A 27,955-nucleotide genomic window follows, 5' to 3' on the forward strand; every position below is an offset into this window, starting at 1 on the left:
CATGTATGCACTTTTGATTAAACTTATACAAAATTAGTATGTAACACACACATGTATGCACTTTTGATTAAACTAACACTCACCAATTCAGCGCATTTACAGAAAACCAATATAGCGTGGTGTATTAGATGTGGTTGAGGCTAGCCCCACATCCTGCTGAGTCATAGCGAATTGATATCCCCTCCTCCCCTCAAGCTTGCAAGTGCTGCTGCCAGTAAGCAAGACCGTCACGACTCACTATAAGGCTTCTGTCACAAGCCTTCTCGCAGTGGAATGACTGCTAACAGTGAGCTTAATATATGGAAGGATCGGAATGAAGCCAAATGTTACGATACATCGTTATTACGAATACTGTTACTAGATACTTATACTGTTACTAGATATAATAATAATGATGACAATAATAATAATAATAATAATAATAATAATAATAATAAACAGTGGCGCTACAGTCCTTGAAGGGCCCATACCGATCAGCCGGCTGCTGGCCTCATGACCACATGCCGAAGTAGAAGTGAACGATCATCCAATCAGAATGGAGGTATCGTGTGGTTAGCACAATGATCCCCGGAGCTGTTATAGCTGGCTTTCGCAACTGGATTTCATTACCTATTGTATCTCCCCAAATGCATCACGATGCTGGGTGGGCACCGGTCCCATACACTGGCCGAAATTTCATGACAAAATTCCTTCCATCATGAGGACTCGAACCAGCGCACATTCCATAACACGAGTCCTAAGCAAGATGCCTTAGACAATGGTGCCACGGCGCGGGACTGTTACTAGATATAACAACTCAAATTTTTTGAGTAGACTAAGCTTCAAAAGCCTCTTAAGAGCTTCGCCACTGGCCTTGCACAGCTATCACCATACAAAATGAAGATTGTCTCGATCATCACACAAATTAGCAGATTACGACCAGAGCTGAATGACTGCTTCAATGTGTTGGCAAAGCTGGAATATCGTAAAGTTTGTACCAGGAAGGACTCACGGACACTCACACAGGGACAAAAAGACTACTGAATGCAAATCTGTCAGGATTTGTTGAAGCACTGCGAGCTGAAAGTGGCAGTTTCCTGGTCTGCATTATCACTGATGACGAGAGATGTGATATCACCACTATGAAGTCAAAATCAAAATAATAATCTATGGAGTCGTAAGATGCGAAATTCCCATAAAGAAAGTTCAAAATGCAGTGATGAGCACTGTCTTTTGGGATAGGAAAGGCGTAATCTTCCTGGATTCCCTGGGACTCTGACAAATTATTAAGTGTGACTGATACATGCTGACCAAGCTTAAGGCTCGAATTTGCAAGGTCAGGCGAAAGAAGAAGACAACCTAGCTTCCTACCATCTTGAAGACCATGGATTACATTGCAAATTTTTTTGTTGGATTGTCCTACTACACCAACTGCGAAAATAATCAGATATTTTCATCACACATTCTGTTCTCTGATGAAGCAAACTTATATATTTTTGGGGAAGTAAAGTGTAAGAACACCCGATACTGGTCACCACAAAATCCTCATTGGTTCATTCCTTCAAACGATCAAGTCATGGTGTGGTGTGGGATATGGAAAGATAGAATTGTTGGCGTCTCACTAGAATTTCAATTTAATCTCCAGTGACACAATTTACTCGGCCTATAGGGAAGACCAGGTAACTTGATACCCTAAGGGTGAAACCTAACCATTTTTCCCCCATTACTACAAATGCTAGTGGATTATGGTGATTTTCTAGTTTGAAGGTTGAATTTTCTTTTGCCAACTTCGTTTCGAATTTCGATACTGACAAATACTATAAATGGTAGTGATTTTGTAACCGGTATGTTGGCAGCTGAGGCAAATATCGACAATATTTACCGGTACTGGAGTTCCATGAAATTAAAATTGTACTAGATTTCTCAGCCGGTTACTGGAAGATAGTGAAATTCGAACTTATTAATAATTAATTAATATTAGTATTAATATTAATACATAATAGTTATGTTATGTGTTGCGTTATGGTTATAATTCAAGAATAGTCAGATAAGTACGAATGAATATAATATACTTGGGCGTGATAATGCACGTGGGTAATGGATAGAAATATTATTTCAAATTTTAATGAATTTCTTTCGTGTTTAGATTTTTATTACTATGTCAAAAAAATGAAATAGTGTTGCAGTGACTCCTCCAAGGAAGAAAATGTGTGGCATTCAGAGTACGCTTCAGAAATCTGTAGTTCACGTGTATAATGAGTTGAAGAAAGAAGATAATGAAGAAGGAATTATGCTAACGGAGACAGCAATTACAACCAGAATAGGACAATTATTAGGAGTAAGTATTCTTAAGCATACATTTCAAAGTGGTATTCAGTTTTAGGAGTTTGCACTAATAATTTCATGATTGTGGTCAAACAAAACAAATTTTTAAGTTAGGCCTAATGTTTAATCAAGTCAGTGATTTTCATATTGCCAAACTAAATACATTTAAGATACTGTAATACTGCAGTAGGTGATAGCTTAAATACATTTACAAATTAGACGAACAAGTAATCAAACAGCACGAAAGTAAATTTCCAGTTTTCTCTTTTGGTATTAAATTAACCGTTCAGATCACAATTTACATGCCACATCGGCCGAAGAAAATACAAGTCATATTGTAATTATTAACTTGATATTGCAGCAAATATTACATGAATGTTGGCCTGTTATGGTGCTTAAAAATAATTCAGTTTTATATAATAACTATATAACATACTCTATAAAGCATAGGAACGTTGACTCTGGCTGAATAATTTATTCATGACTGGTCTAAGTAATATTAAATATGGTGTTTCTTCAGAAAAGCTACCCCACCCAAAGTACTTGTTAAGATATAACACTCGAGAGGACGAGGACGCACTACTGGGAAACTAACCATTTCTCTTCGTCCTGGACCTCTCGCATGTTATATTGGTAATTAGTAACACGTTTGAGGGAGGGACTACAACAATGCATTAGAATATACAGGTAAGTGTCAAAGGATTTTTGTGCTGAAAGTATTTGTGGCTGTGCACTAAAACCACGTGTTCATCACTATGTAAATATCACAGAAATCAATTAAACAAAATAAAATTATGCCTTCTTTGGTGTAGCTTTTCTGGAGAATTACCTAAATATTAGCCTACTTAAACCTATCGTAGACCCAACCTAACATGTTGATCATTTTCTATTCATATAGCTGTAAATGTTGGTATTATGCATGAATTTTATGATATAACAATTTTTAGAAGTATTATGTTATTGTTTGTTATTACAGCTTGGCTTAACTACAGCCACGAAAGCGATAAATTCACACAAGGGGACCCCACTCGTGACACCAGGAAAACATAGACTACGTAAACATCCAGTGACTGATGCTGATGATTTTACGAAAGATGCAATTGCGAGATTTATTTATGACAAGTTACATAAAGGTAGGGAAGTTACAGGAATTATTGTGTTGATTTATGCAATGTAATTCTGATATTAGTCATAGGCCTATGTATAAAAATATGGCATAATTTTCATTTACTGTTACAGGGGAAGTACTAACAGCAGCAAAAGTTCTGGAACATATGAATGATGATTATGAAACATATTTATTTAGAGTATCCTTATCATCGGTGAAAAAAATTTTGAAAGAGATGAAATTTCTATGGAGCAAAGGGGATCCTTATACACATGTATGAGAAAGTGATGTTATTCGTAGTGATTGAATTTTTTACTAACAAATAGATTAACACTTATGTGGAATATGAAATTGCAATTAATATAGGCTACTAGTAATGAATTCAGGTGGGAACAACATGTTTTGCAATTAATAGTTTCATATTATAACTAGAGGTTAGTTATAAAATTCTTGAACGGTTTTCCTGTCTTTAAAATTTTTGTGTCTCTTAGAGTGTCAATGTGAATTGCTTTTCTCTCTCTGTTTTTTTAAGTATGATCACCCACTTATTCATGAAATAAACCAGGTGAAGTTTCCAGTGACATGAATGGTGTTATTCATAGACCAACAAATGAGGGTGGAAGATTAGATGCCGGAACGAAAGGTGGATTTATACTCGGTAAGTTATATTGATTTATATTTTACATAAATTTGGCAAGAGTAATTTTTTAAATCAGGGTACAAAAATATAAAAATTGGTGACTAAATAAAAACGTGGGAAAGCCTTTCACCAAAGAGGATCTCATGTCATGTCATGTCATGTTATGTTATGTTTTATTTTCTTTATTTAAATGCTGTGAATTCATGTGACGTAATTATATGCCCAGGTATAATTTTTATTGCAGGTGCTGATTTAATTTTTTCATGCAATTGAAAGAAAAGTCAGGACTACCATAGTGCTATGAATAGCCCTGTAGTTGAGAAGTGGGTGCAAACACAGTTGTTGACCTGAGAACATTAGGGCAATGCATTATTATCATGGATAGTGCTGCATATCATAGCAGACTTGTGAAAAATCAGCCAACAACAAAATGGAGGAAAGAACAGCTACTGGTGATTGCAACTGAATATAATAGATTTGTTGTACTAAATGATAAGAGTTGTACTAAATGATAAGAGTTGATGGTGTGAAATCACCTTTTGATATTACATTGCAATATTAATTTCCATACTTTACAGTCATTATTATTATTATTATTATTATTATTATTATTATTATTATTATCTTTACTACTACTATTGCTACTACTACTTATAGATGCTACTTTTTTCTTTCAGGTGAAATTGAATCTACATAAGAATCCTAAAACAACAGAGCCTTGCCAATTACTGTTCTGAAGCGGCCTTGTCTTATGTGTTGTGTCTATATACAATTAATTCTTTCAGTTTTTTTTTCCCCTTTAATGTAATGAAGTTGTTGGTTGATTGATACCAAGTGTTCAGCAGTTGATGTCATTTGTTATCTTGCACTCCAATATTTAACCAGATGATTGAAAGCTGTGTAAAGTTAAACAGTCAAGACAATGATCCATATCTTCATTGAGATTTCAGAAATGGCATGGGGAGATTCTGAAATATCAGTTCTTTGTAAATATTTGAGACAATCATGGCCTGTGATAATATGAGTACTGCCACTGTAGATTTTCATAGAAGTTCAGTTATTAAATTAGGTGTATTATTTTTACTATGTATTGTACTATATTTTTGTTTCGCTTAATTGATGAATTATATATGCTGTAAATTGAATAGTAGACTGTAGGTCTATAGCTTAACTGATGAATTGTATGTGCTGTAAATTAAATAGTAGGCTGTATACCACAAGTGATGAATTGTTTATGCTTGTAATGTGAAGTAATTTGCATGATATTTATTATCAGTTTCTGTATATTTCAACTGATTGAATTGTTTATACTTTTAAATTGAATTCACTTGCTTGCTATGTATTATATTTTATAGCTTAACTGATGAATAATTGTTTAGGTTTGTCAATTTAATAATCTGAGTGCCATGTACTTCATATTTTTAGTGGAGCCACCAATGTAGCTTAGTCGGTAGACTCGTTGGCCTGCAAATTCAGAGCTGCACTCGAGGGTAGTTTGGATCCCCCATTTGGTCTGATTAGTTGGTTTCTTCTGAGGATTTTCCTCCATCGTGGAGCAGACGCCGGATGGCCTATTGTAATTTTTTCATTTGCTTTAGAATCATTCCGATTTTTGTTACCACATTGTCATGTTCTGATCTTGTTATTCTTTTAACAGTGTGGTAAGATGCAGGTATAGATAACCTTACAGTAATTTTGCTACCTTTCAGCTACCTCATTACCTCCCACTCCATAAAGTTCATGGATCCACGGAAGTACCAGTCGTCGATGTAATTCGACCATTTTGCTTAAAATATTAAAACACTGTAAAATATTGAGATTTCATGCTGTTACGTCCATTACTGCAGCAAGAACATCTGATTTTGAATCTGATAGTATGACAGCCTTCTCAGATTTATGAAGTCGATACTGGAGATTTTGTAAGCTTAAAAGTGTATCTAAATTTTCACTATCAAAATTAGTCAGTGTTTGAAGTTAGTTAGTTAGTTAGTGGCGTTTAAAAAGGGCGCGTCAGCTACTATGGCTATTTGCGCCCTTATCTAAAATCTTTCACTAAACACAAACACAATACAATAACCAGAATGTTTAAAAAGCTAAAAAGCGTTGTCACGGTTAAAATGGGGCAAACAAGTGTTTGAATATAATTCCCTGTAAAAGGGAATATACTGGTATTGTACTACAACACCACTACATCTATGGCTTGGTAAACAGGATCCATCTATAAAAAATACTGTATGTAGTCACTCACTGACCAGATCATTTATCGTTTCTAATGATTTTTAAAATGTCTGGAGAAGTATCACATTTCTTAACATCATCTGTTAAAGTTAACTTATATACTATTCATTTTGAAATAACTTGGGATTGTGTTTTATTAGTAAAGTTTCCCTTAATTGAGCAAGTTTGAGTTCTCCAAGTAGAGTCAAAAAGTCTGTTGGGATTTTGGCTCAGTTTTTTAATATTTGTGGACTGTGATTTTTTGTTCTAGACAACCATATTATCTGCAAATGATGAGATTATCATAAGATCTATTTCTTTAGTTAGACCATCGACATTAATATTGGAAAATGTATTCCTGAAAACAACAATGTGGGAAGCCCAGATGAATCTGTCTCTATTTACATATTTGTGACAATGAATCAAATAATCAAGTCACTGACCCAGTGTAACACTTTATCATGGACACCCTAAGTTTGCAATTTCTTAAGTGATTTATATCTACAGAGCCATATGATCCTTGAAAATAAATTAAAATTGTTAAGTTGTTTTGTTTTCTGTTTAAAATATCTTTAATATCTTGACTAAAATTTAAAATCTGTCCATTTGTTGAATGCAATTCTCTAAAGTCAACCCAATAAAATGAAAGTTAGTTACTAGATTCCAGGAACCAATTCAATCTATGAAATCATCTCTTCCATAATTTTGGCTATCATACTAGTAAGTGGTATCTGTTGATAACTCGAAAAGATATTAGTTGAATAATTGCTTTTCAAAATTGATGTTATGATAGATTTTCTCCAGACAGATATTGTATTTTAGATGAGATTACAAGATAAAAGTAGTGAGTTTGCTTGTTTGCCAACATGTTTAAGAAAATCAGCATGTGTATTGTCTGGACTTGGAGATGTTTTGGGTCTTATGTTATTAAATTAATAGTAATATTCAGTTCTTCATTAAATATTGTTATATAAAGTAGATAGTAGATTTAATATTTCTTTCAGTTTTTCCTTAATAGTCTGACGTACACAGATAAAACTAACAACCACACCACCAACTAATCTAATAGAAATTAAAATATAATTAAATGTAGAAAAAGTAATTAAAATTATAAATACACGTAATAAACCATAACCCCCTAATTTCAACAATATACTATTTTATTCCCTTTTACAGCTTGTAGATAATTATTAATTATAGTTATTACTTATTAGCATAATATTTATTGAACTTATTGGCTATTTCACTTCGTTTGAAAGATGTTATTGTGTACAAAAAGCATTTTTTGATGATCGTTTCATGCTGTATGTTGTGTATAAATCTATGATTTCTGGCCATCTGTTCTGTGTAATCCATCTTTTGTATAGAATTAATAAAATATTCTTTTGGTAGTAATTATTTTATTAATTGAGTATTTAATTTTCACAAGCTCACATTTCTTGAATCATTTGCTTTTTCTTATTTAAATTTAGGACACAAGAGCCAAAAAGAGACTTCACAGTTATGTATCATACATTTTTTCAATGACAGACGTGGAGTTGCAGAAATAATAAGTGTAAGTGTAGCATTATTAAGCAATTTACAAACAAATGAAATCTTTAAAAAGGTATCTAGAAGTGAAATTACTTATGGCTTTTAAGGACCAAAATTATTTTTGTAAGTTGATTTATTATTATTTCAGTTTTAGCATAGTTCTATTATCCATTTCCTTACTAATTTCAAAAGATAATCAGAAGTTCATTCGAATTCCAACCAAAAGTCAATTGGTTATTAATTTATCTACCTTTAGGAAGTACAGTATATGTACGCTGGAATCTTTGAAGTGAAGTGACAATAATTTAATTGGTCTTGGAACAGATTTGATTCTTGAATATTATATACTATACTTTGTTGTATATTTACGTCTAGTAACCTATTAATGCTAATACTAATAATAATGTAAAGGAATAAAAGAATAGAACATAGCAATACATTTCTCATTATTATTGAAACTATTTAGAATAACCTTCCAACATTAAGGTAAAGTACGGTGAGTAAAGAAGTCATTCAGTACATAGGATCGTGATTTTACTACATGTGGTGATATCTGGTAACAGTTGGCAACACTGACAAGGCGGAAATATTTGCTGTTTGGGAACTGAACTTACGTGATCCTCACTATACAATAAGCCTGATTATCCTCCAATTAACAATAACAGTCTGTTTAATATACAGTTACGCTCTTTAATATTCGGCCACTTAGGTTTGTAACCAAATCAATGTTTATTCTGATTATCTTAATGACAAATATGAACAACAAAAATACAAAATCAACAATTCCACTTTCAAGAAACTACTAAAAAAATTAATCAGTCTATTCTTCATTATAAAGCATAAAAATAAATTCATAAAAAAAATTGACAATTATCACAGTCACTTTAATATTCGGACACTTCAACTTTTAACTAAATTCATCCTCTATAGAAACTAAACAAATAACATTTAGTGACCTGTAGCATATCCTCTTCTTAAAATCTCTCTCAAGTTTTGTGGAATATTATAAATGTATTTCTTAATGTTTTCAGTGGGTATTTTAGCCCGTTCCATCTTTACTTTTTCTTCTAATTCACCTTTTGATTTTGAAGGTGTTTTTCGTATTTGACATTAATATTTTTTTCTTTTTTTCCAGAAAGGTGAAATTGTTCACACAAATTGGCAATGCTCTTCACACCGTATATTCACTCTGGAGAGCCAGTTTTTTTTTTCTTTTTTTTTTGCTGAATAATTTCAAACCTGAAATAAGTCATCATTTGAATAACAAGTGCAGTGTAAGTTTTTCGTGGGATGTGCGATTTTCACTGCCTACTCATCTGTTGCGCATTATCCACAAGGCTCCTAAAGAACTGATCACTGTCTATTGATACTGCTTTTGAATTACACTGCAGATCAATGTTTTTAAATTTCATATCTCGAGAAGCCTTCATTATTTCATAAAAAAAATGTTCCTTGTAAACTGCACATGGACTCAAGGATTCTAACTGTACTGATAGCACTGTTAGCATCAGATAGTCATGCTTCTCTTTTGCTATTGCAATGACAATTCACTCAATTCAGTCAATGTGTCATGCATCATCCTTAATTCATTACGAATTCTTTTAGAAGTACAAGGTGGGACATGGGATATTACCTATTTTTAAGTTGGTACAAAAGGTTAACTACAGCAATATACATGACATTATCATTATTGTTGCATTGGTACATGCTTTGGATTTAATATGCATCATGGCTAATTGTGTGTTTGCAGTTCATAGTTACACAAAACATGAGTGTGTGATGCATGTCCAGCGGTCATTTCGACGACGATTTGGAGATACCGAGGCAGAGGACCAATTCCAATTGGTAAAACAATTCTTTCATGGGTAAATAAGTGGAGGGCATCAGGTTCAGTGCGCAATGTAAAGAGAACTGGATCAATTAAAACTGTACATACTCCTGAAAACAATGAAAGGATGAGAACTGCAATGCAGCAAAGTCCAACTCGTTCAGCACAAAGACACACAATCACTTTAAACTTATCGAATCACAGTCTACACCACATACTGCATCTTGACCTTTCGTTTCATCCCTACAAAATGCAAGCTGTTCAACAACTACAGTAGCGTGCAAATTAATCCAAACACGACATATTTTTACATTTTCTGTCATTGTTGGCCTCACAGCTGCTCATACCGCTTTAATTGACATCTGTAGTACGTGTAATTCCATTGTTGAAGATCTGTCATTATTTTTTTAATAATATGTGACATTTTGCCTCTCGTTTTGTACTTATAAGCATTTCAGTTGTGTTGAAGACTTAATACTGCAATCCTGTGTACATTCTGTCGTCTTCACAAATGGATACAACTCCACGAAAACGGTCTAAAATTATAACATTAGCAGAGCATTCTTCTATGACACAGAGGCAAATTGCTGCAGAATGTCACATCGGTTTGGCTACTGTTAATTCGATCATAAAACGATACAGGGAGACTGGATCCATCACACCCCAGAAAAAAGGAAACTGTGGCCGGAAAAGGAAGACTTCACCTGCAGATGATCGTTTAATTGTCAGGAAGAGTAAATTAAATCCTAGACTAACTGCTGTCGACTTAACCCGCGAGTTAATGGCTATCACTGGGGCGAATATTCACGTCATAACAGTGCGGCGTAGGCTTTTGGAAGCTGGACGAAGGGCTCATAAGCCTATTAAGAAGCAACCGCTAACCCCTGTTATGTGCAAAAAACGCTTAATGTGGGCAAAATTACATCAACACTGGACAGTGAATGACTGGAAGAATGTACTTTTTTCTGATGAGTCTCATTTCGAGGTCCACGGCCACCGTATTTCTTACGTACGGAAAGGATCCGAAAAAGTAACAGCAGCTCATCTCCAACAAGCACCCAAATACCCGCCTAAAGTAATGTTTTGGGGTTGTTTTACACATGAAGGGCCTGGAGCATTAATACCTATCAAGGGAATGATGAATTCTGACAAATATATTCACTTATTGGAAACCAGAATCGTACCCCAGCTGCAAAAATCATTTCCAGATGGCAGAGTGGTGTTCCAACAAGACCTGACACCATGCCATATGTCTCGAAAAACTATAGAATTCTTCAACAAGAAGAATATTCAGGTACTCCCCTGGCCAGGCAACTCACCTGACATCAACCCTATTGAGAACTTGTGGTCAATTTGCAAAAGAACAATGCAAAAAATGGATTATTCTACAAAGGAGATGATGATTTCTGCCCTCATTGGTGTATGGTTTCGTGATGAAGAAATGAAGAATATTTGTGGGAAATTAGTGGAATCCATGCCAAATCGTCTCAGAGCTGTTATTAGTAACAAGGGAGACCACATAGATTACTGAGGTATGTCTTAGATCCTTTTTTTTTTTATCCCGTTTGAGTGTTTTTGCATAAGTAATTACGTTGTTCGGATTAATTTGCACACTACTGTAAATGCTAACAACAAATTGAATTGCTTACAAAACGAACGAAGACTAGAACAATGTAAGGAAGTTTATCAGTGGGTTTAACATGATGCAAAACTTGAATTTTATAAGGATGACTTTGAGATAACAGTGTAGGATGCAGTGAAAACTTCTGTCCGATACATTCAAAGCCATTGACTGATGCCTTGCAGAGTGAGTTGGACTTTGCTGCACAGCTTCTCTAATTCTCGCAATGTTCTCAGGTATGCGGACTGTTTTTGCACTACCAACAAATTTATTACAAACATTGCCAGAATTGTTAAATTTACTCACTCACTTTAGGATAGTATTTCGGGATGGAATTCTTCCATGCCGTGCAATATTAAATTCAATCCTACATCTTCTCTGCACAACAGTGATCGATTTCAACTCCAAATAAGTTCCTACTGCGAACACACGTTCTGTTATAGATCAATTACCCATATTGTCTTTCACAACAAAGAGAAAAACAATTGCATGGCTTCGGGATCACATTACCAATACTGCTGATTCATGTTGTCAGACTCTAAAGCAGCTATTCTATCAATAGTCTCTACACACACACACACCTTCATCTCAAACAGCAGAAATAACTAAAATGCTCTCTCAATTAATATCACTCAATAAAAGAATTGTATTCCAATGGATACCATCACATTGTGGATTCCTGGGAAACGATAATGTGGATGTTTTAGCAAAGAAGGGCAGCACTGCTACTTACAGACCTGTTACTAAATCTACCGTACCTATTCCTCTGTGAAAAGATTTATTTAATCTACACACTTATACTTCAACAAACAAAATTTGATAACACAATCTCAAGGGAAAAAATGGAACTCTCTGCATCATAATCCACAGTTAATTCCTGATTCACCATGCAAATTGTCTGTAGCTGCATTTAGATTGGCAACAGGCCATGAATGTTTGGCCAAACACCTGCATAGAATTGGACTATATCATTCCACTAACTGCCCATTGTGCAACTCAAACCAAGAAATGGATTCGGAACACCTCAAAATCTGTGCTTCAGTGGCTGACGATGACAATATCTTTGAAAAATATTGGAGTGCAAGAGGTCAAATGACTTTATTGTCAAATGCCTGGCATTAGAAAACAACATCATTTCACAGAGATATATTTTAATTAATCAAACTAGTTTCTTCGGAATACCAACTTCTAAAAGAATATTATTTAAAACTTCCCTCTTAACAGAGTCATATGCCTTTTTGTAATCTATGAATAACTGATATACTGTACCCATATACTCCCATTTTTTCTCCAATATCTGTCGATTACAAAAAATATGATCAATAGTCGATCTATTATGCCTAAAACCACACTGATGATCCCCAATAATTTCATCTACATACAGAGTTAATCTTCTCAAATGAATATTGAACAAAATTTTGTACGTCAACAAAAGTGATGTTCCTCGAAAGTTACTACAGTTGGTCTTGTCCCCCATCTTAAAAACAGGTATAATTATGGACTCCCTCCCATACCCCACCCTGTATAATACTGAAAAGGCCTTGGTATTTTGTTATTTATTTTGAGTCTCTCGTGATGTCATTCTTTGCAAATACTGGTACTGAAATGTGTTGCTAGTACACCATAAGTGACCCACATTGCTTTCACAGTATGCAGTCTCGACATACTCACAATATTGCAAAATTTTACCACTGTTCTTTATTTGTTACCCTATCAATGGAGCACACTTCATCAAGTCCTATTGATTCTTTGGGGGCATGTCGTACAGAGAGTAGAGTTTATCAAAAAATGAGTGGAAATTATTGCATCACTTCTTGTATCATGCATTGCTAACTTCAACCAGTGATTTGAGCAGTGACAAACTACGATATTAGGTTGAAACTAACTCAGCTGCAATTCCATTCTTTTCACCCAACTTCAGAGGCCACATCAAAAACAAAAGTAACAAAGTTCTTTATTGAAGAACTCTTCATTCATTACATGCGATATTAAATTTTTAGAATTGCATCTTTTATAGCAGATGCTGTAATTTGGTTGAATTCCATAAGATCCCCAAAAAAAAAAAAAAAAAAAAAAAAAAAAAAAAAAAAAAAAAAAAAAAAAAAAAAAACACGGTTTCAGAATTTTCTGAAAATCCACACCTCCAGTAGATGACAAGCACACACTTTTTGCTGACTGTAGTTGATTCATCAATGAGAGCACTTATTTTGATGTTATTCTGGGCTTCTGTTTCAACAATTTTGATCATTTGTTTTGATATGTGGTCAGTTACATTAGCACAACTGAAATTTGTAGGCAAAACCCTGCCCATACATAAAGCATTGATTTCCTAAAATTCCACATTGCAAGAGAGATCACTGAGTAGGAATGTTTGCATGCTGATCTGGAGCTGCTTGGACTGATTACATGGTTTAGTTTTCTCTGAGGTTTTCCCTGACTGTAAGGTTAATGTTAGGTAAAACATAGTGAATTCTCCGCCTCATCTCGCCAAATACCACTTCATTATTATCAATTTTATAAACGCTAAATAACTTAGAAATTATAGAGCGTCCTTAAATAACCAACTTAAAAAGACTGTACGGTCTACCTGTTTGGCCATCATATACAGTGTACAGAAAATTCTCATATTGTTTACTGTGGCTTCTAGTTTTTGTCAATATGATTTAATTTTAATAGATTCAGAATTTTTATGAGATAATACTTTGTGTTCATAATTTTTTTCTCGGATTCTTTTGTTGCTTTTTACTAAAGTGAAATAGTCTATCTGTATTGTTAAAAAAAATAAATAAACATTCGGAAAACAACGCTGAAGTACATAACTCTAGTAGGTATTGAGTTACTACCATCTGAAACTGTCACATCAGAATCACCAACACCACATGAACACATTTCTGAACATTTTTTCTTGTTATCTGAGTTTTCGTCTTCGTCTGGAGCAGTCTTTTAGTTACATACTTTATTATTATTCTCTATTAAATAATTAATTATTCTTGCTGTAATAAAACAAAGCTCATAAGAATGAACATATGCACAAATACTGGTACATGCAATACCAAATATACACAATCTACATAAAGCAACTTGGGAAGCTTCAGAAATTGACACACTTCATATTCACACAGAAATCCAAGTCAGAAAGCAGTGTTGCAAAACCGACCTTCCATGTTAATAAAATAAATCTATGACAAGGATTCCAAAGAGCTTAGAAATCTGACCTGAGAGCATAATAAATTGTCTGGTAAAAAGCAGTCTTCCAAGATCTTCTAGCCTGAATTTGTTAATGGTCATCAATGCTTTAAGCCATGTGGACAGCATTATTCTCGGTCTCCAAAAATAACCGTTTATAAAAATGTTAAATAAAATTTTAAAAAATTAAAACTCTGAATGCAGTTCTGGGTCAGGATTCACATGCAAATGCACATTTTTACTGAATAAAATGCTCTCTCAATTAATAACACTCAATAAAAGAATTGTATTCCAATGGATACCATCCCATTGTGGAATTCTGGGAAACGAGAATGCAGATGCTTTAGCAAAGAAGGGCAGCACTGCTACTTACAGACCTGTTACTAAATCTACCGTACCTATTCCTCTGTGAAAAGATTTATTATATCTACATACTTAGACTTCAACAAACAAAATTTGATAACATAATCTCACGGAAAAAAATGGAACTCCCTACATTATAAACACAGTTAATTCCCGATTTACCACGCAAATCATCTGTAGCTGCATTTACATTGATAACAGATCATGACTGTTTGGCCAAACACCTGCATAGAATTGGAATATATCAGTCCCCTAACTGCCCATTGTGCAACTCAAACCAAGAAATGGATTCGGAACACTCCAAAATCTGTGCTTCAGTGGCTGACCATGACAATATCTTTGAAAAATATTGGAGTGCAAGAGGTCAAATGACTTTATTGTCAAACGTCTGGCATTAGAAAATAACAATAACATTTTTACTGGCCAGTTGAAAGTCATGCAAAAACATTTTTATATATGTTTTGAATGTCTATAAAAAGAGTATACAAAGTTAATTGTGCATTAACATCTTCATTCTCATTTCAGTTGGTATTTTACTTTCACTTCATACCTTTTACAGTCGCAGAAGCAGTAACAACTATGACAATGAGAATCAACTATCTGGTTATTCAGGTAATTCTTGATCCTTATTTATTTTGCTAGTTCCTTGCATTGTCTACTTTTATTTGTTGTTGGGTAGAGTCAAATTATATCTTTGTCTCCCCCACCACTGTGTATCAATCAAATAGCAATTTGTGTTCCTATATTAAATCATCTGATTATTTAATTTTTGTTGATGGGAAAAAAAAAAAAATCTAACACCATCTACATTCATATTTGTTATATCCTTTGAAGATATTCACAATTACCTTAGTTCTGCCAGGCATAGCACAGCATAGAATTAAGAACTGAAAATTGGAAAAGACAGTCAAAATCTACATAAAGAGATTCCGAACGAAATAAAGATGTGTATGTGTATATATATAAATCAAATATAGTCTGTAACTATAGAAAAAAACTTCCATAGAAAGTTACAATTTGGGACATTAGAAATAAGGGGTCATTCACTCATTTAAAGTTTTCCAAGAAATGTAATTTCAAGTAACAAAAGATATGAGTGTCTCAATGTACAACAAAATACGATTCCTGAGTATCCAAAGAAAAGTGCAGTTGCATCATTTCGATTAGTCACAGGACATGATTGTTTTTCAAAATGCTTGAACCAAATAGGAATTATTTGTTCATCCCTTTGTCCATTGTGCAGTCTTTATGAAGAAAGAGATCAGAATCATTATCAGCGATATCCAGCCCTTTTCCTTTAAATCCACTATGTGTGAGAAATATTGGACAGCAAGAGAATCATTGGTTTTATTGCCAAGAACTCAGCATTAGTCAACAACATAATTAGTTTCAATTGTATTTTCACATTTTTAAGGGCAACAATTTCAAAGTAATGACACAAAGTCCCAACTCGATTTAATTTAATGAAAGATTTGAGATGATATTATTCAGTTCTATAGTCGGCGTATCACAGTTTATTAGTTTGATGCTCTAGTGAAACGGGAGTGAATGAACAAGAATTCACCATTTTCAGAGTTACAATACAACACATAAAATCTAAAATACATGTACGCTCCTTGTAAAAGCAGATCAACACCACATTTCACTTGAGGCAAATTAACAAATGGTCCATTATTACAGCTCAAGTCCAAGACCAGATAGTTTGACATCAATTTGTTTAGCAAAATATGTGACGCACTACAGTCTATACAAAACTAGAAAGGTATTGATAGTTCTTTCTTGCACACACGGGAAGGAAGCGATGTTGTGAAGTTGTGCGGTAGTACAGTGTGGCTCTTTGCGCTGCCTATCTGCTGTATCGGAACTATGAAGCTCACACGAAATCGTAAATTCTTAAATTTGTATCATACGGTAGTTTTTGACCAGACTAATAATAATAATAATAATAATAATAATAATAATAATAATAATAATAATAAAACAATAATGATAATAATAATAATAATAATAATAATAATAATAACAATAATAAACATATGAATGAATGCGAATATGGTACTTAGTGTGTAAGCAATAAGTTCTCTCCATTAATAGGCCTACCTTACGACACTGACTTTTTTATACTTTAAACCTAAATTCTTTAAGACAATGTGCATAAGAAACACTGCCGTGAAAAGTTCCGCATCTTGAGGCGATGTTCGTAGCTTTTTTAAAGTAGGATGCTCCTTCCGTCGGCAATATATATATATACATCCCACTGGATTGCATCCTCCTCAAAGGCATCCAAATTTGTCACCACTTTTCCACTTTTCTTTTCTTTCCCGGGGTTTCAATTCGGGAAGGTACATCCTTTTGTTAATTCAATTTAAATTTCTCCTTTCATATTTTAACGATGGTGTTCTTTTCTATTTTGAGAGCCACTGCAGTACTATTTCCCATCTGTTGTACAGAATTAAGAGGCCCGCCATTGTCTCTTCATTCTCGAAATAGTCCTGCACATTACTAACCATTTCTCTCACCTGATTTGTAAGAGAAGTACCTTTTCCGTTGCTCCTAGACCTCTTGCTGTCCCTTGTAGCAATCCTTTCTCCCTCTAAGCCCTGCTAACTGCAGGAGTGATGCCTTGTGACATTGTATAAGTAAAACACATGGACACTATAAATCGCGTTACAAATTCATTCACAACTAAATTAAATTTAAAACTAAACTTAAACTTATTCTACCTTCATCAACAACAATAAAATATCTACGAAAACAATAGCCACGACAGAACACAGTAACGAAGATTCAACACTTCCGAACACAGCAACTGGCTACTATGTGCTTGCTGTGAAACAGTCGGCAACGTCGGCCTGTTGGCATGGTCTCTGATTGGCTAGTTTGAGCGATTGCCATGGTGATGCTATGAAGCCGCTGAACTGTCAATACCTTTCTAGTTTTGTATAGACTGTAGCTTCAATTCAAGAAGAACTGAATGGCTCAAAAGTCATATCTGAAGTAAAATGTGTTACATCTTTCGATTTCCTAGTTTGTTTCATAATTTAGTACAAGGCATGTACTTTGTTAATAAAAATATGCAATGATCAAATATGGATTGACTTGCTGTCTTTTATCTAACGAAGAAATGTGAACCGTTTCTGAAAGATTATAGTAACTGATTACATTGCTGCCATTATCATAGCCAAGAAACTGCAGAAATAAGAACAGATAGTTCATCTGTAAGACCAAGACAAAGCTCCTATCAATCTTGAAATTCCCTTTAAAAGAACAGTATTTTATTCCTTAACTAACATAACGTTAACTTGCACCTAGAAGAGATATGTGGAACTTGGTACATATACAGTGATATTTGGAGATTCCAACTTTTAAAATCAAAGTGTCTTAAGTTTCATGAGATTCTTCTGTATGCAGATTCAGGTGAAAGTGAAGTAGACGACAAGGAGTTTCATGAAAAACTGAATCATTTACAGACAGTTATAAATAGATCCCAGATGTCTGTGGTGATTTCAGTGAAGTTGGCTTACCTTTGACAAGTGTGAATGAGTGTGGTTGAAGACAGGATATCGGAAGAGGTAAACAAACATTGGACTCGTGCTGGTCAAACATGTACAGTTCTGTAAAAAGATGTGAATGCTGAATTCGGAAGTAGAATTCCCACTATTAAATTTACTAGAAACCTCCCAGTGGCATCTGTTCCTTCGTCAATACTAACAAATATTTTGTTCTCACCACATTTTCTATCATTTTGTTTAGGACGTCTACATACAAAGGAGGGAAGTAATTTTTATCTCTCTTCATTTGTCTATGGTTTTTACGAAGCGTCGACTCACTAGGAATGTCTTGCCTAGTGTATTTTCGTTAAAATTTCCGAAACTGTACATTCTCTAATTTATTAAAAGGAATATTTGCACCATCATATCACACAAATTCCTGCAGAAAATCTCATTTGTGCAGCTTTATAAATCTGATGAAATCTCTTCACTGCAAGCATGTCTTCTATGTTTTTTATAATTCCAGTGCCGTTCTAAGTGCCATTTACCTGCACCTTGTACCTCTGAATTGCATAATTTACATATAATTCTTTCTCACAATAAACTGAAAGTATCACCCCCGAACTTATTTATAATATGTTTCAATTTTTCAATATTCACGTTTTTATTCTTCGGCATTATGACAGAGACAAATCGAAACTTAACACAACTACTTCTTTGTATTGCACTGACACTATTGGGAAAGAAAACAACCTATAACTGAATGTTGTACTATTATTTCCTGTTTTGTTAGGAGGTGTATTACCAGCGTAGATTATGAGCTCTATGAGTGACTTGAGGCATTGCTATGGTATGATTCTTTATGCAACTCTGTATACAACCGGCGCTACTGGTATTGATGACATAATGTTTTGATCCCTGCGCATAGAACTTGAATCCATGAAATCACCACAATGATCCAGGCACTGATTATAAATAACAGTTATATAGAAATTCCCTTTCATACTTTGAATTACTACATTTCAAAACACACTAACACATTTTAAATAAAACTAACGCTTTATCAAACATTTTAAGAATCAAACAATTTAAGTACTTAATAATAAGCATAATAAGCCAGTTCAAGACTGTGGCATTAGCTTTCAGGTCCCTCCTCCATTTAAAAAGGCCCATAATAAACTGAAATAAGAGTGCATGCTATTGACATTGTTGGGAGATCAGAAAGAGCCATCAAAGATTTATTCATCAACTTAGATGCTGAAGCACAGCAAATGGGCCTCAAAGTAAATGAGGGTAAAACCAAGTACACAGAGGTATCAATAAATCCCTCAGAAATGGAGTATCTTGAAGTAGGAGGATACAAGTTTGAAAAAGTCACCGAATTTAAGTACCTAGGTTCACTAGTCACCTCAGATAATAATGTGAGTGCAGAAATCCAACACAGACTCCTCACAGCAAACAGATGCTATTATGGACTCCAAAAACAGTTAAGATCACATGATATCAGCCTCAGCACTAAAAGCAAATTATATAAAACGTTAATAAGACCAGTCTTGCTTTATGGATCTGAAACCTGGGCAGTTGGCAGTGACGACAATTGTAGGTTGAGTATATTTGAGAGAAAGGTTCTGAGGATGATATACGGACCAGTAAATGATGAGGGCAGTTGGAGGAAAAGGTATAACTATGAATTATATCAACTTTTTAAAGAACCAGATGTTTGCAGAGAAATTAAAGGTAGGAGAGTCAGGTGGCTGGGCCATAGGATGAAAATAATTCTTGCAAGAAATTGACTCTCACTATACCTTTTGGCACCAGAAAAGTAGGGAGACCTCAGCTAATATGGCTGGATGAAGTGGAAAAGGATGTAATAGTAGCAGGTGTTAGAGGATGGAAAACAAAGGTGTTAGATCGAAGGATAAGGAGAAGCATCATTGGGGCAGTCAAGGCTGGAACCCGGCTGTAGAACTGAAGAAGAAGAAGAAGAAGAAGAAGAAGAAGAAGAAGAAGAGTGTATACAACAGCATAAGTTGAATCTAGCTTAAAATTAATCCCTTTCAAATTTCATATTACATTTCAAAATACAACACAGTCAATTGTTTTCCTAACATTTGGATATGCATTAGGATTTATTTTTTATTACTATTAATGCCTCAGCCTATGGCAAACAGACAGTAAATATTCATGGAATTTTTTTACATTTTCCACCATTTGAAAGCATCTCAAATTTGAGAACGATATTGTAAAAACCTTGGATTTCTCTCACATCATGAACACTTTTGCAGAAAGCAAAGGTAGGAGCAGGAAATTCAAGTAAACAATTTTATTGTGCTTTCCTACAAAGTGTGGTGAAAGAATCTTCTTTGTGTTTGTTTTAAACAAGAATTGTCGAAACTAACAGTAAGTTCAACTACATTTTAAAAGTCAAACCATGTAAGTGCTCAATATGTGCATACAATAAGAGTCTCAACTATTAATTTACTTACAAGTGGCTTTTAAGGGACCCGCAAGTTCATTACTGCCCTTACATAAGCCCGCCATCGGTCCCTATCCTGTGCAAGATTAATCCAGTCTCTATTATCATATCTCACCTCCCTCAAATCCATTTTAATATTATCCTTCCATCTATGTCTCGGCCTCCCCAAAGGTCTTTTTCCCTCTGGTATCCCAACTAACACTCTATATACATTTCTGGATTTGCCAATTATTGTATGGATTCGTAACAAGCTGTTTTTTATGGTGATGGGTTGTTAGCCCTTCGCCCAACCCCCAAGCTGGAGGACCACCCCTTATCGGCCGTCCACGACTGCTTATTCAATATATTCGCAGCTACCCTCCATATCAGGAGGCTGTCTCCTCTATCCACAACCTGAGGACGTGCCATGCCATGGTGATAGGGACCCACAATACATGGCTCAACTATTACCTAATAGTTTAAAATCAACATTATGTTAGAAGTCACAGGCTGAATCTTGCAGTATAACTTAATGCATAATAATGGGCTATTAAGATACAGTCTTAATGAGACAAACTCTAAGAAAGTAGAGGGAAGCACCATTATCATAAGTGGTCCTTTACACAAAAAGTGTTTAGGCCAATCGTGAGTAGTCTAAATTTCACGAGAAAGCATCGAATTCATGAAGGAGTTAGTAAGTACTCACTTGGAAGCTGGAACATTGTGTTTCTTCTGCAAATCGATACGCAAGCGATCACCAACATGGCGGTACACCTCCACCAGTGTGTTGAAGGCAGTGTCCCGCACAATGGACATGGGGTCACTCAGCAGCTTCACTATGGAGGGCACTAGACGGGAAACTGAGAGGGACTGTGCCCCATGCTCGGTGAGAGTGGTCTGAAGGCAGTTCATCACCTCTTCACGGATCTTGCCATTCTTATGTGAGAAGGCAGGAAGCAGTTTCTCAAACAGAGCCTGCGGTGTGATCACATCACGCTCCATCAGTTTCAAGATCAGCAGTTGGGACTTCTCCCGTACCATTTCCTTACTGTCACCTGCAACATAATGCACACACAAATTTACAAACCTTGCTGAGAAAATACATTAGATGCTATAGACAGATTATCTTTGTGACATTCTTTATATAACAACGCACTACTAAGTTTTTTTAACAACAAATTTAATTTCTGAAAGCACACATTGTTCTTTCGTAGATATCTTGCTTGACTAACAGATTTTATGTGCTATTTCATAGACTCAACATAAGCACAGCTTTAAAATATTAAGCATAATCACCACTACTCACATTCTTCACATTCAAGAATGAATATTTTTGTGCTTTTCTTCCTCATCTGTAATAATTATGGACCATTATTAAACACTTTCACAAGCAGCAGAACAAACAAAAATTACAATGCAAGGCATATGCACGCAGTGTCTATGGGGAGGGAGATAAATATCTACTTTCTTGTAAGAGGTATGCATATTAGGCTTTTTCCATTGCTGTTAATGAATAAAGAATTCCCACAGTTTCGAAGACTGGCTTTATCTTTTTAAGGTAAAAAATAACTCTTCTCTAACATTAAGCAAATAATTTTTAAAAAATGTGAAACAGTGATTTCATTAAAACTTTTGAGATACTTCTCCCATTAATTGATAAAATAATGGTGTAAAAATTGTAATCTTTGCATCAATTTGTATGGAACGAGTTTATACACAACTTAAGTTCAGAAACTTGTCTAATTTTTTATGACATTCTTCTGTATATGTTAATAATACTCCAACAGAGTAAATAAATAAATTAATTAATTAATTAATAATTAAATATATCAAGAGTGTTCGCACTGGAAAAAAAAATGTCCAATGAAGACTGGTTTGTAGCTTAAAACTATTCTGGTCACACATTCTCATCTTGACAGTGTAGCCAGTTCATTGTTATCTTTCTTAAGAGGATACATGTAGCTATATAAATATTCAGCAAGAGTGTCAAATCTTGTGTCCAAAATTAATGTTGTTTCTGTTTCTTTTTTCGATCTTTGGTTTGTGTGTGTTTCCCTTTCACAATTCTTACATTATTGACCTTTATCATACTCTTTATATATTTAATTTTTTACCTATTTGTATTTTTTATCTGATATTCTTATAAGATTTAGCAGATTTTTGTTTTCTTTCTTAAATCTGGTCCCTTATCTTGCTAGTTGATCTGAAATTTCAATCCAGTGAAATTATACATGCAATTGGATCCACAATAATAAGATAACTCCTTTATTTTGTTTTGTGCATTTATCATGTTTGTAATCTATACTGTGTTCCGGATTATGCATGACCTTTGATACTAATGCTTGAAAGAGAGCTTTTAAAAATAAGTATTACTACAGAGATGTGTTCTGTGCAGGATTTAATATATGAGTCATTCCTTCTCATGAAAGAAATGATAAAGGATAATATACTTAGAATTCGTTCATTTAAACTACTATCTTGCAATAGTCTTAAAAAAGTTTTTATTATTAAATAAAATTCTGAGGCATTCTGAAGAGATAAAAGTACAGAGAACCTGTACAAGTCGGAAAATCATACCAAAATGCTTTACTCACCCAGTCGATCTATGATGGGAGGCAGTACAGTGGAAATGTAGGGACGGAAGTCAACAGCCATACGATCCACCAGGTAGGTCATGGCATCAATGCCATTCTGGGAGACCTGCAATAATGCACGCAACACTACAATACCTGAGCTATGAAGCCATCACAATTAATTGATCATACATATCAATATTGGTGTATTAATTTCAATAATCATGAAAGAAATTATACCCACATACAAATTACTTATAGCATAATTAATAGCTGTATTGCAGTGTATTCCTACATATACCTATTTGGGTATGAACAAGCAGACATATTAGTACCACAATACTACAAAAGCTACCAAAACAAATACCACTTTTAAATTGTTACATGTACTAACAAATATGTCTTGACAGGTATTTATTAAATGTATTAAGATAACCAAAATATAATAAAGAGCTACTACGTAGGAAATATAAACATACCGAAAAACAAGCCAAAGATATTCAACAGTACTTTTATTTACAATAAAGGATAGCAATAACACTTTTTAAACTCGAGACAGGTCACTTCGTACAAATAAAGTTCTAAAAACTTGTAAACAAATACACAATCAGGAAAACGAAGTACAGTTAAAATTCAGAAAATGACGTAGAAAAAATCTGGTGAAACAATATGAAGATAACTATCCCTAACCCTCAACGAAAATGAATTGTGTAAAGAACAGTGGAATTACATCAAGGGTGGGAGATGGATTCCAGCAGACTCATTTAACGAGCATGGGACTCTCCTATATTGTTCTTAATCACATCACCATTTTCTCATTTAAATTTAAACTGATTAACAGCCATAAAAAAACATGGATTACACAATTTCTTCACGCAGATGAACAAAGCTCATTAACGCAGTTGTCACAGCAATATATTTGGGAAATTGCTATCACCTACCATAACCCTATGTTGTTGAAGACTCTGGTTTCTGTTTGCTAACCATGACGTTTCCCAGTAATAAAAAATAAGAGAATGATCCACTGTCATTAAAAGATATGTTTTTCTCGCTTCTTTTTTACTATGCAAATCCAGTTACAGTAACAGAACATGGACGTTCGTGACACTGCAACATTGGTATCACACGAACACAATATACTTGTGATTCTGTAACATTGTTACCTACAAACTTTTAGGGATGACAGAGCAAATGATTATGAACAACTTTTATATTGGAACCCGTGTCTAGAAACGTTTTGTTGGATAATTACAGAACGTGCTAAGTATTGTCAGAATGCTGCTTTCTCTAACCACAGTGTCATGGGTCATTTGCCTTTAATGTAGGCTTCGATGTTGTCATGGTCATGTCTGTAAACAATACAAACATAGATCATCTTTATACTGTGGTACAAAGTTAATGTGAATACAGAACCATGTTTATGGGTTCGACAGTAGATGACACGAAGTCGTAATACCTGTATTGAGGCTGGTGCAAGACAGTTTGAACAATTTTTGTAACGAGTACTGGTACCAGTATTTGAATTGTGATATCCTTCCAGTGTATAGTATATAATAATAATAATGATTTATTTAACCTGGCAGAGTTAAGGCCATACAGCCTTCTCTGACACTCAACCAGGAGTAAAGACTGCGTTACAAAAACACTACGAATTTACAAAGTACACTACAATTTTACACACAAAACTGAATAAGATAATAATAATAAAATGTAAACAACAAGTAAGAAGAAATCAGACATAATATATAACATACAGAAAGAAAGAAAAAAAGCATAATAAAATGTGAACAGCAGGTCAAAATAAATGAGGCATACAAAGTATAAAAAAAGTTAGACATTTATTTACAATAATAGTAATAATAATAATAATAATAGAAATAATAATAATAATAATAATAATAATAATAACAATAATAATAATGATAAAAAATAAGAATAGTAATAATGATGATAATAATAATAATAATAATAATAATAATAATAATAATAATAGTAGTAATAAAATAGTGCAGTACAAAGCATACAGTGAATACAATATTTTTAAGTACACACAATAAGGAAAATTATGATTATTATATAGCTCAAGTTATTTCATTAGAGATATACCATTATCGAAAAATATGAAAACAAAAATATAAAATAAGTTGAATATCACTAGAACATTAAAAAAAAAATTGTGAATACGTGGAAACATGCAATACAACACTTGTCATAATAGTAAGTTAGTTTGGCAACTCGTCATAAGATAATTTTCTAACTTGGATTTGAAAGATTTCAATGTTCGGCAGCCCTTGACTTCAGGCGGCAGAGAGTTCCAGTGACGAGAGGTAGCAACAGTGAAAGATGAGGAATACAGAGACGATGTGTGAAGTGGAATTTCTAGCGTGTTATCGCGTTGTGATCGAGTATTAATATTATGATAGTGAGAGTATGAAAACGAGCGAATAAATAATAGGGGGATGAAGTGTGCATAATTCGATATAAGAGAGAAAGTGAGTGCAGATTTCTCCTCTCATGTAACCTAAGCCATGATAACTTCTCGAAAGAAGATGAGATATGATCATAGTATCGAACATTACAAATGAAGCGGACGCACGCGTTATGAACACGCTGTAGTTTCTGAGCGGAATCAATCCTGAGATCACTGAACAAAACGTCGCAATAATCGAAGTGAGGTAGAATGAGTGTCTGTACCAGCGTCTGTTTTAATTTAGATGGATAATGATACAATCTTTTTAGTGAATGGAGAATAGAGAATGCCTTCTTACATGTATATTTAATATGCGTATCCCAATTGAGATTATGCGTATATGTACTGTATATATTAATTAAGAGTGTATAATGAAATAGTGGCTCGCGGTAGCGTCGCAGTTAAGATGTAACGCTGCAAGCCAGAAGGTCGCGGGTTCGATTCCCGATGGGATCATGGATTTTTCCTTTGATCTAATCCTTCCGGCCTACTATGGTACTGGGGGTTTACTCAGTCTTCAACAGAAATGAGTACCGGGGGCATTTTCTTGGTGGTAAGGCAGCGGGCACATAGGACTGACATGCCTACTGCCATTAAATGCCAACTGGCTGTAAAGGTGGGAGCCTTAACCTCTCGCCACACTCTGGACTGATTTGGCTTGTCATGGGGTTCACTTTACCTTTATAACGAAATAACAAACGTTTTGGGTTATTATTCTGCAATGTTATTTAGACCAAATAGCACATACAACATGTTCTGTAATTACTAATTACCAAACGAAATGTTTCCGGACACGGGTTCCTATAAGAAAATAATTGTTATTAATGATCTCCTAAATTACTCTAAAAGTTTGTCTGCTGAGTTTTGAAATACTAGTTCACTTTATTCCAATTTCTAGGACTTGGTTGTATTACACGCGTTTACGATATTCCATAGTAATATTGAATGCTCACGTGAACACTACAATAAAAAGCATAAACAAAACAGAACTCAAAATAGATTCTCATTCAGAAACAGAAAAACAGAAGCAAACTGACGCTCCTTAGCTAAGGCAGAGTACGTAACCTCTTTGCTACGACATATCCAGGTAAGAATGACACATATCCACACAAATATCTTTTCTTACTCAATTGGGGCATTCATCACTACAGAGAATATAGACATTAACAATCCATTAACCTTGCACACCATAGTCTTTACTTAGCGACACTTCAAACTGTACACTATATGAGATGGTAATTAGTGGCATCAGTGTTGAGAAGTCCGAAGAAATCAAAAATACTCACGGGATCAGAAAAACTGGTCCCTTGTGCGAGAAACGCAATTACACAAGTTCTAGCATTTAAAATAAACAGTCATTAAATGACACAAACTTCGTTACTGGTATACACATTATGCAACAAAACATAAATCTAAATAAAGAATTGTCAAATTTTATGCACAATTCGGTTTCCTTTCTACCCCAAAGTGACCACCGTATCCTCTAATGTTCTTAATGAGGAAAACTAGTTTCAAATAAAGAACCACTACTATTTTACTCAAATTGTTATATTTCACATGCATCATTTCCCGAATAAATTGACTCGTAGATACTGAATAGAAACAAAACTTAACAGTTGGGAAATAACTCTATAGTCTACACAGACAGAAGAACGGACAAGCCGAAAACCACTTCTTCCATATCAAGGATGCCGAAAATCTAGCTTTTCTCATACAATTATCTTCGTAAATATTTAAGTCAGATAGGCCTACATAGTAAGTACTTAGTCTAAAAACACAACTTTCAATGTCTAAACACTAAATCTAAAATATTATGCACATATATTTCCAACAAAAGTTCGAATACAGTTATTTATCAGGAAACGCAGTTTGTGCTTTTCAGTTCAGAAGTGCTGAGAGAGGAAAGGTTAAGACGGGTTTCATTTAATTTCATCATGTTTCGCCTAACGAACATCAAATTAACTGTAATTCTGTAGCGTCTTACTAAAATCTCACATAATTAATCAACACATCCGTCACCTTGACGATTCTTTACTTAGTGTGTTAAGTATTTTTGAGACACTGTCTTCTGCACAAGCAAAATTAAAAGCATCCTAACAGTTCGGTTACCGTACCCATTACATTAAGAATCGTCTGCGTATCGAGTACTTTTATTTGAAATACGTG

General features: G+C 34.3%; 1 protein-coding gene and 1 long non-coding RNA gene across 10 annotated transcripts in view; one reads left to right on the forward strand and one right to left on the reverse strand.

Annotated features, from left to right (window-relative positions):
- chb (chromosome bows) overlaps window positions 1-27,955 on the reverse strand; it is a 129,109-nt gene that overhangs the window by 81,887 nt on the left and 19,267 nt on the right. For all 9 annotated transcript variants that reach the window (XM_069847435.1, XM_069847438.1, XM_069847437.1 and 6 more), the window contains exons 3-4: window positions 23,341-23,446; window positions 21,453-21,801 (exon numbers count right to left, since the gene is read on the reverse strand). In XM_069847435.1, coding sequence (XP_069703536.1) covers window positions 21,453-21,801; window positions 23,341-23,446 — 455 coding nt within the window. The remainder of the gene's footprint in view (window positions 1-21,452; window positions 21,802-23,340; window positions 23,447-27,955) is intronic.
- LOC138715029 (uncharacterized) lies at window positions 1,646-8,408 on the forward strand. Its single transcript, XR_011336151.1, has 6 exons — window positions 1,646-2,317; window positions 3,281-3,437; window positions 3,544-3,686; window positions 3,945-4,070; window positions 4,297-4,504; window positions 4,730-8,408. It is a non-coding gene; the product is annotated as an uncharacterized lncRNA (long non-coding RNA).

Source organism: Periplaneta americana, chromosome 15 (assembly GCF_040183065.1).
Source record: "Periplaneta americana isolate PAMFEO1 chromosome 15, P.americana_PAMFEO1_priV1, whole genome shotgun sequence".
NCBI classification, from domain to species: Eukaryota; Metazoa; Arthropoda; class Insecta; order Blattodea; family Blattidae; genus Periplaneta; species Periplaneta americana.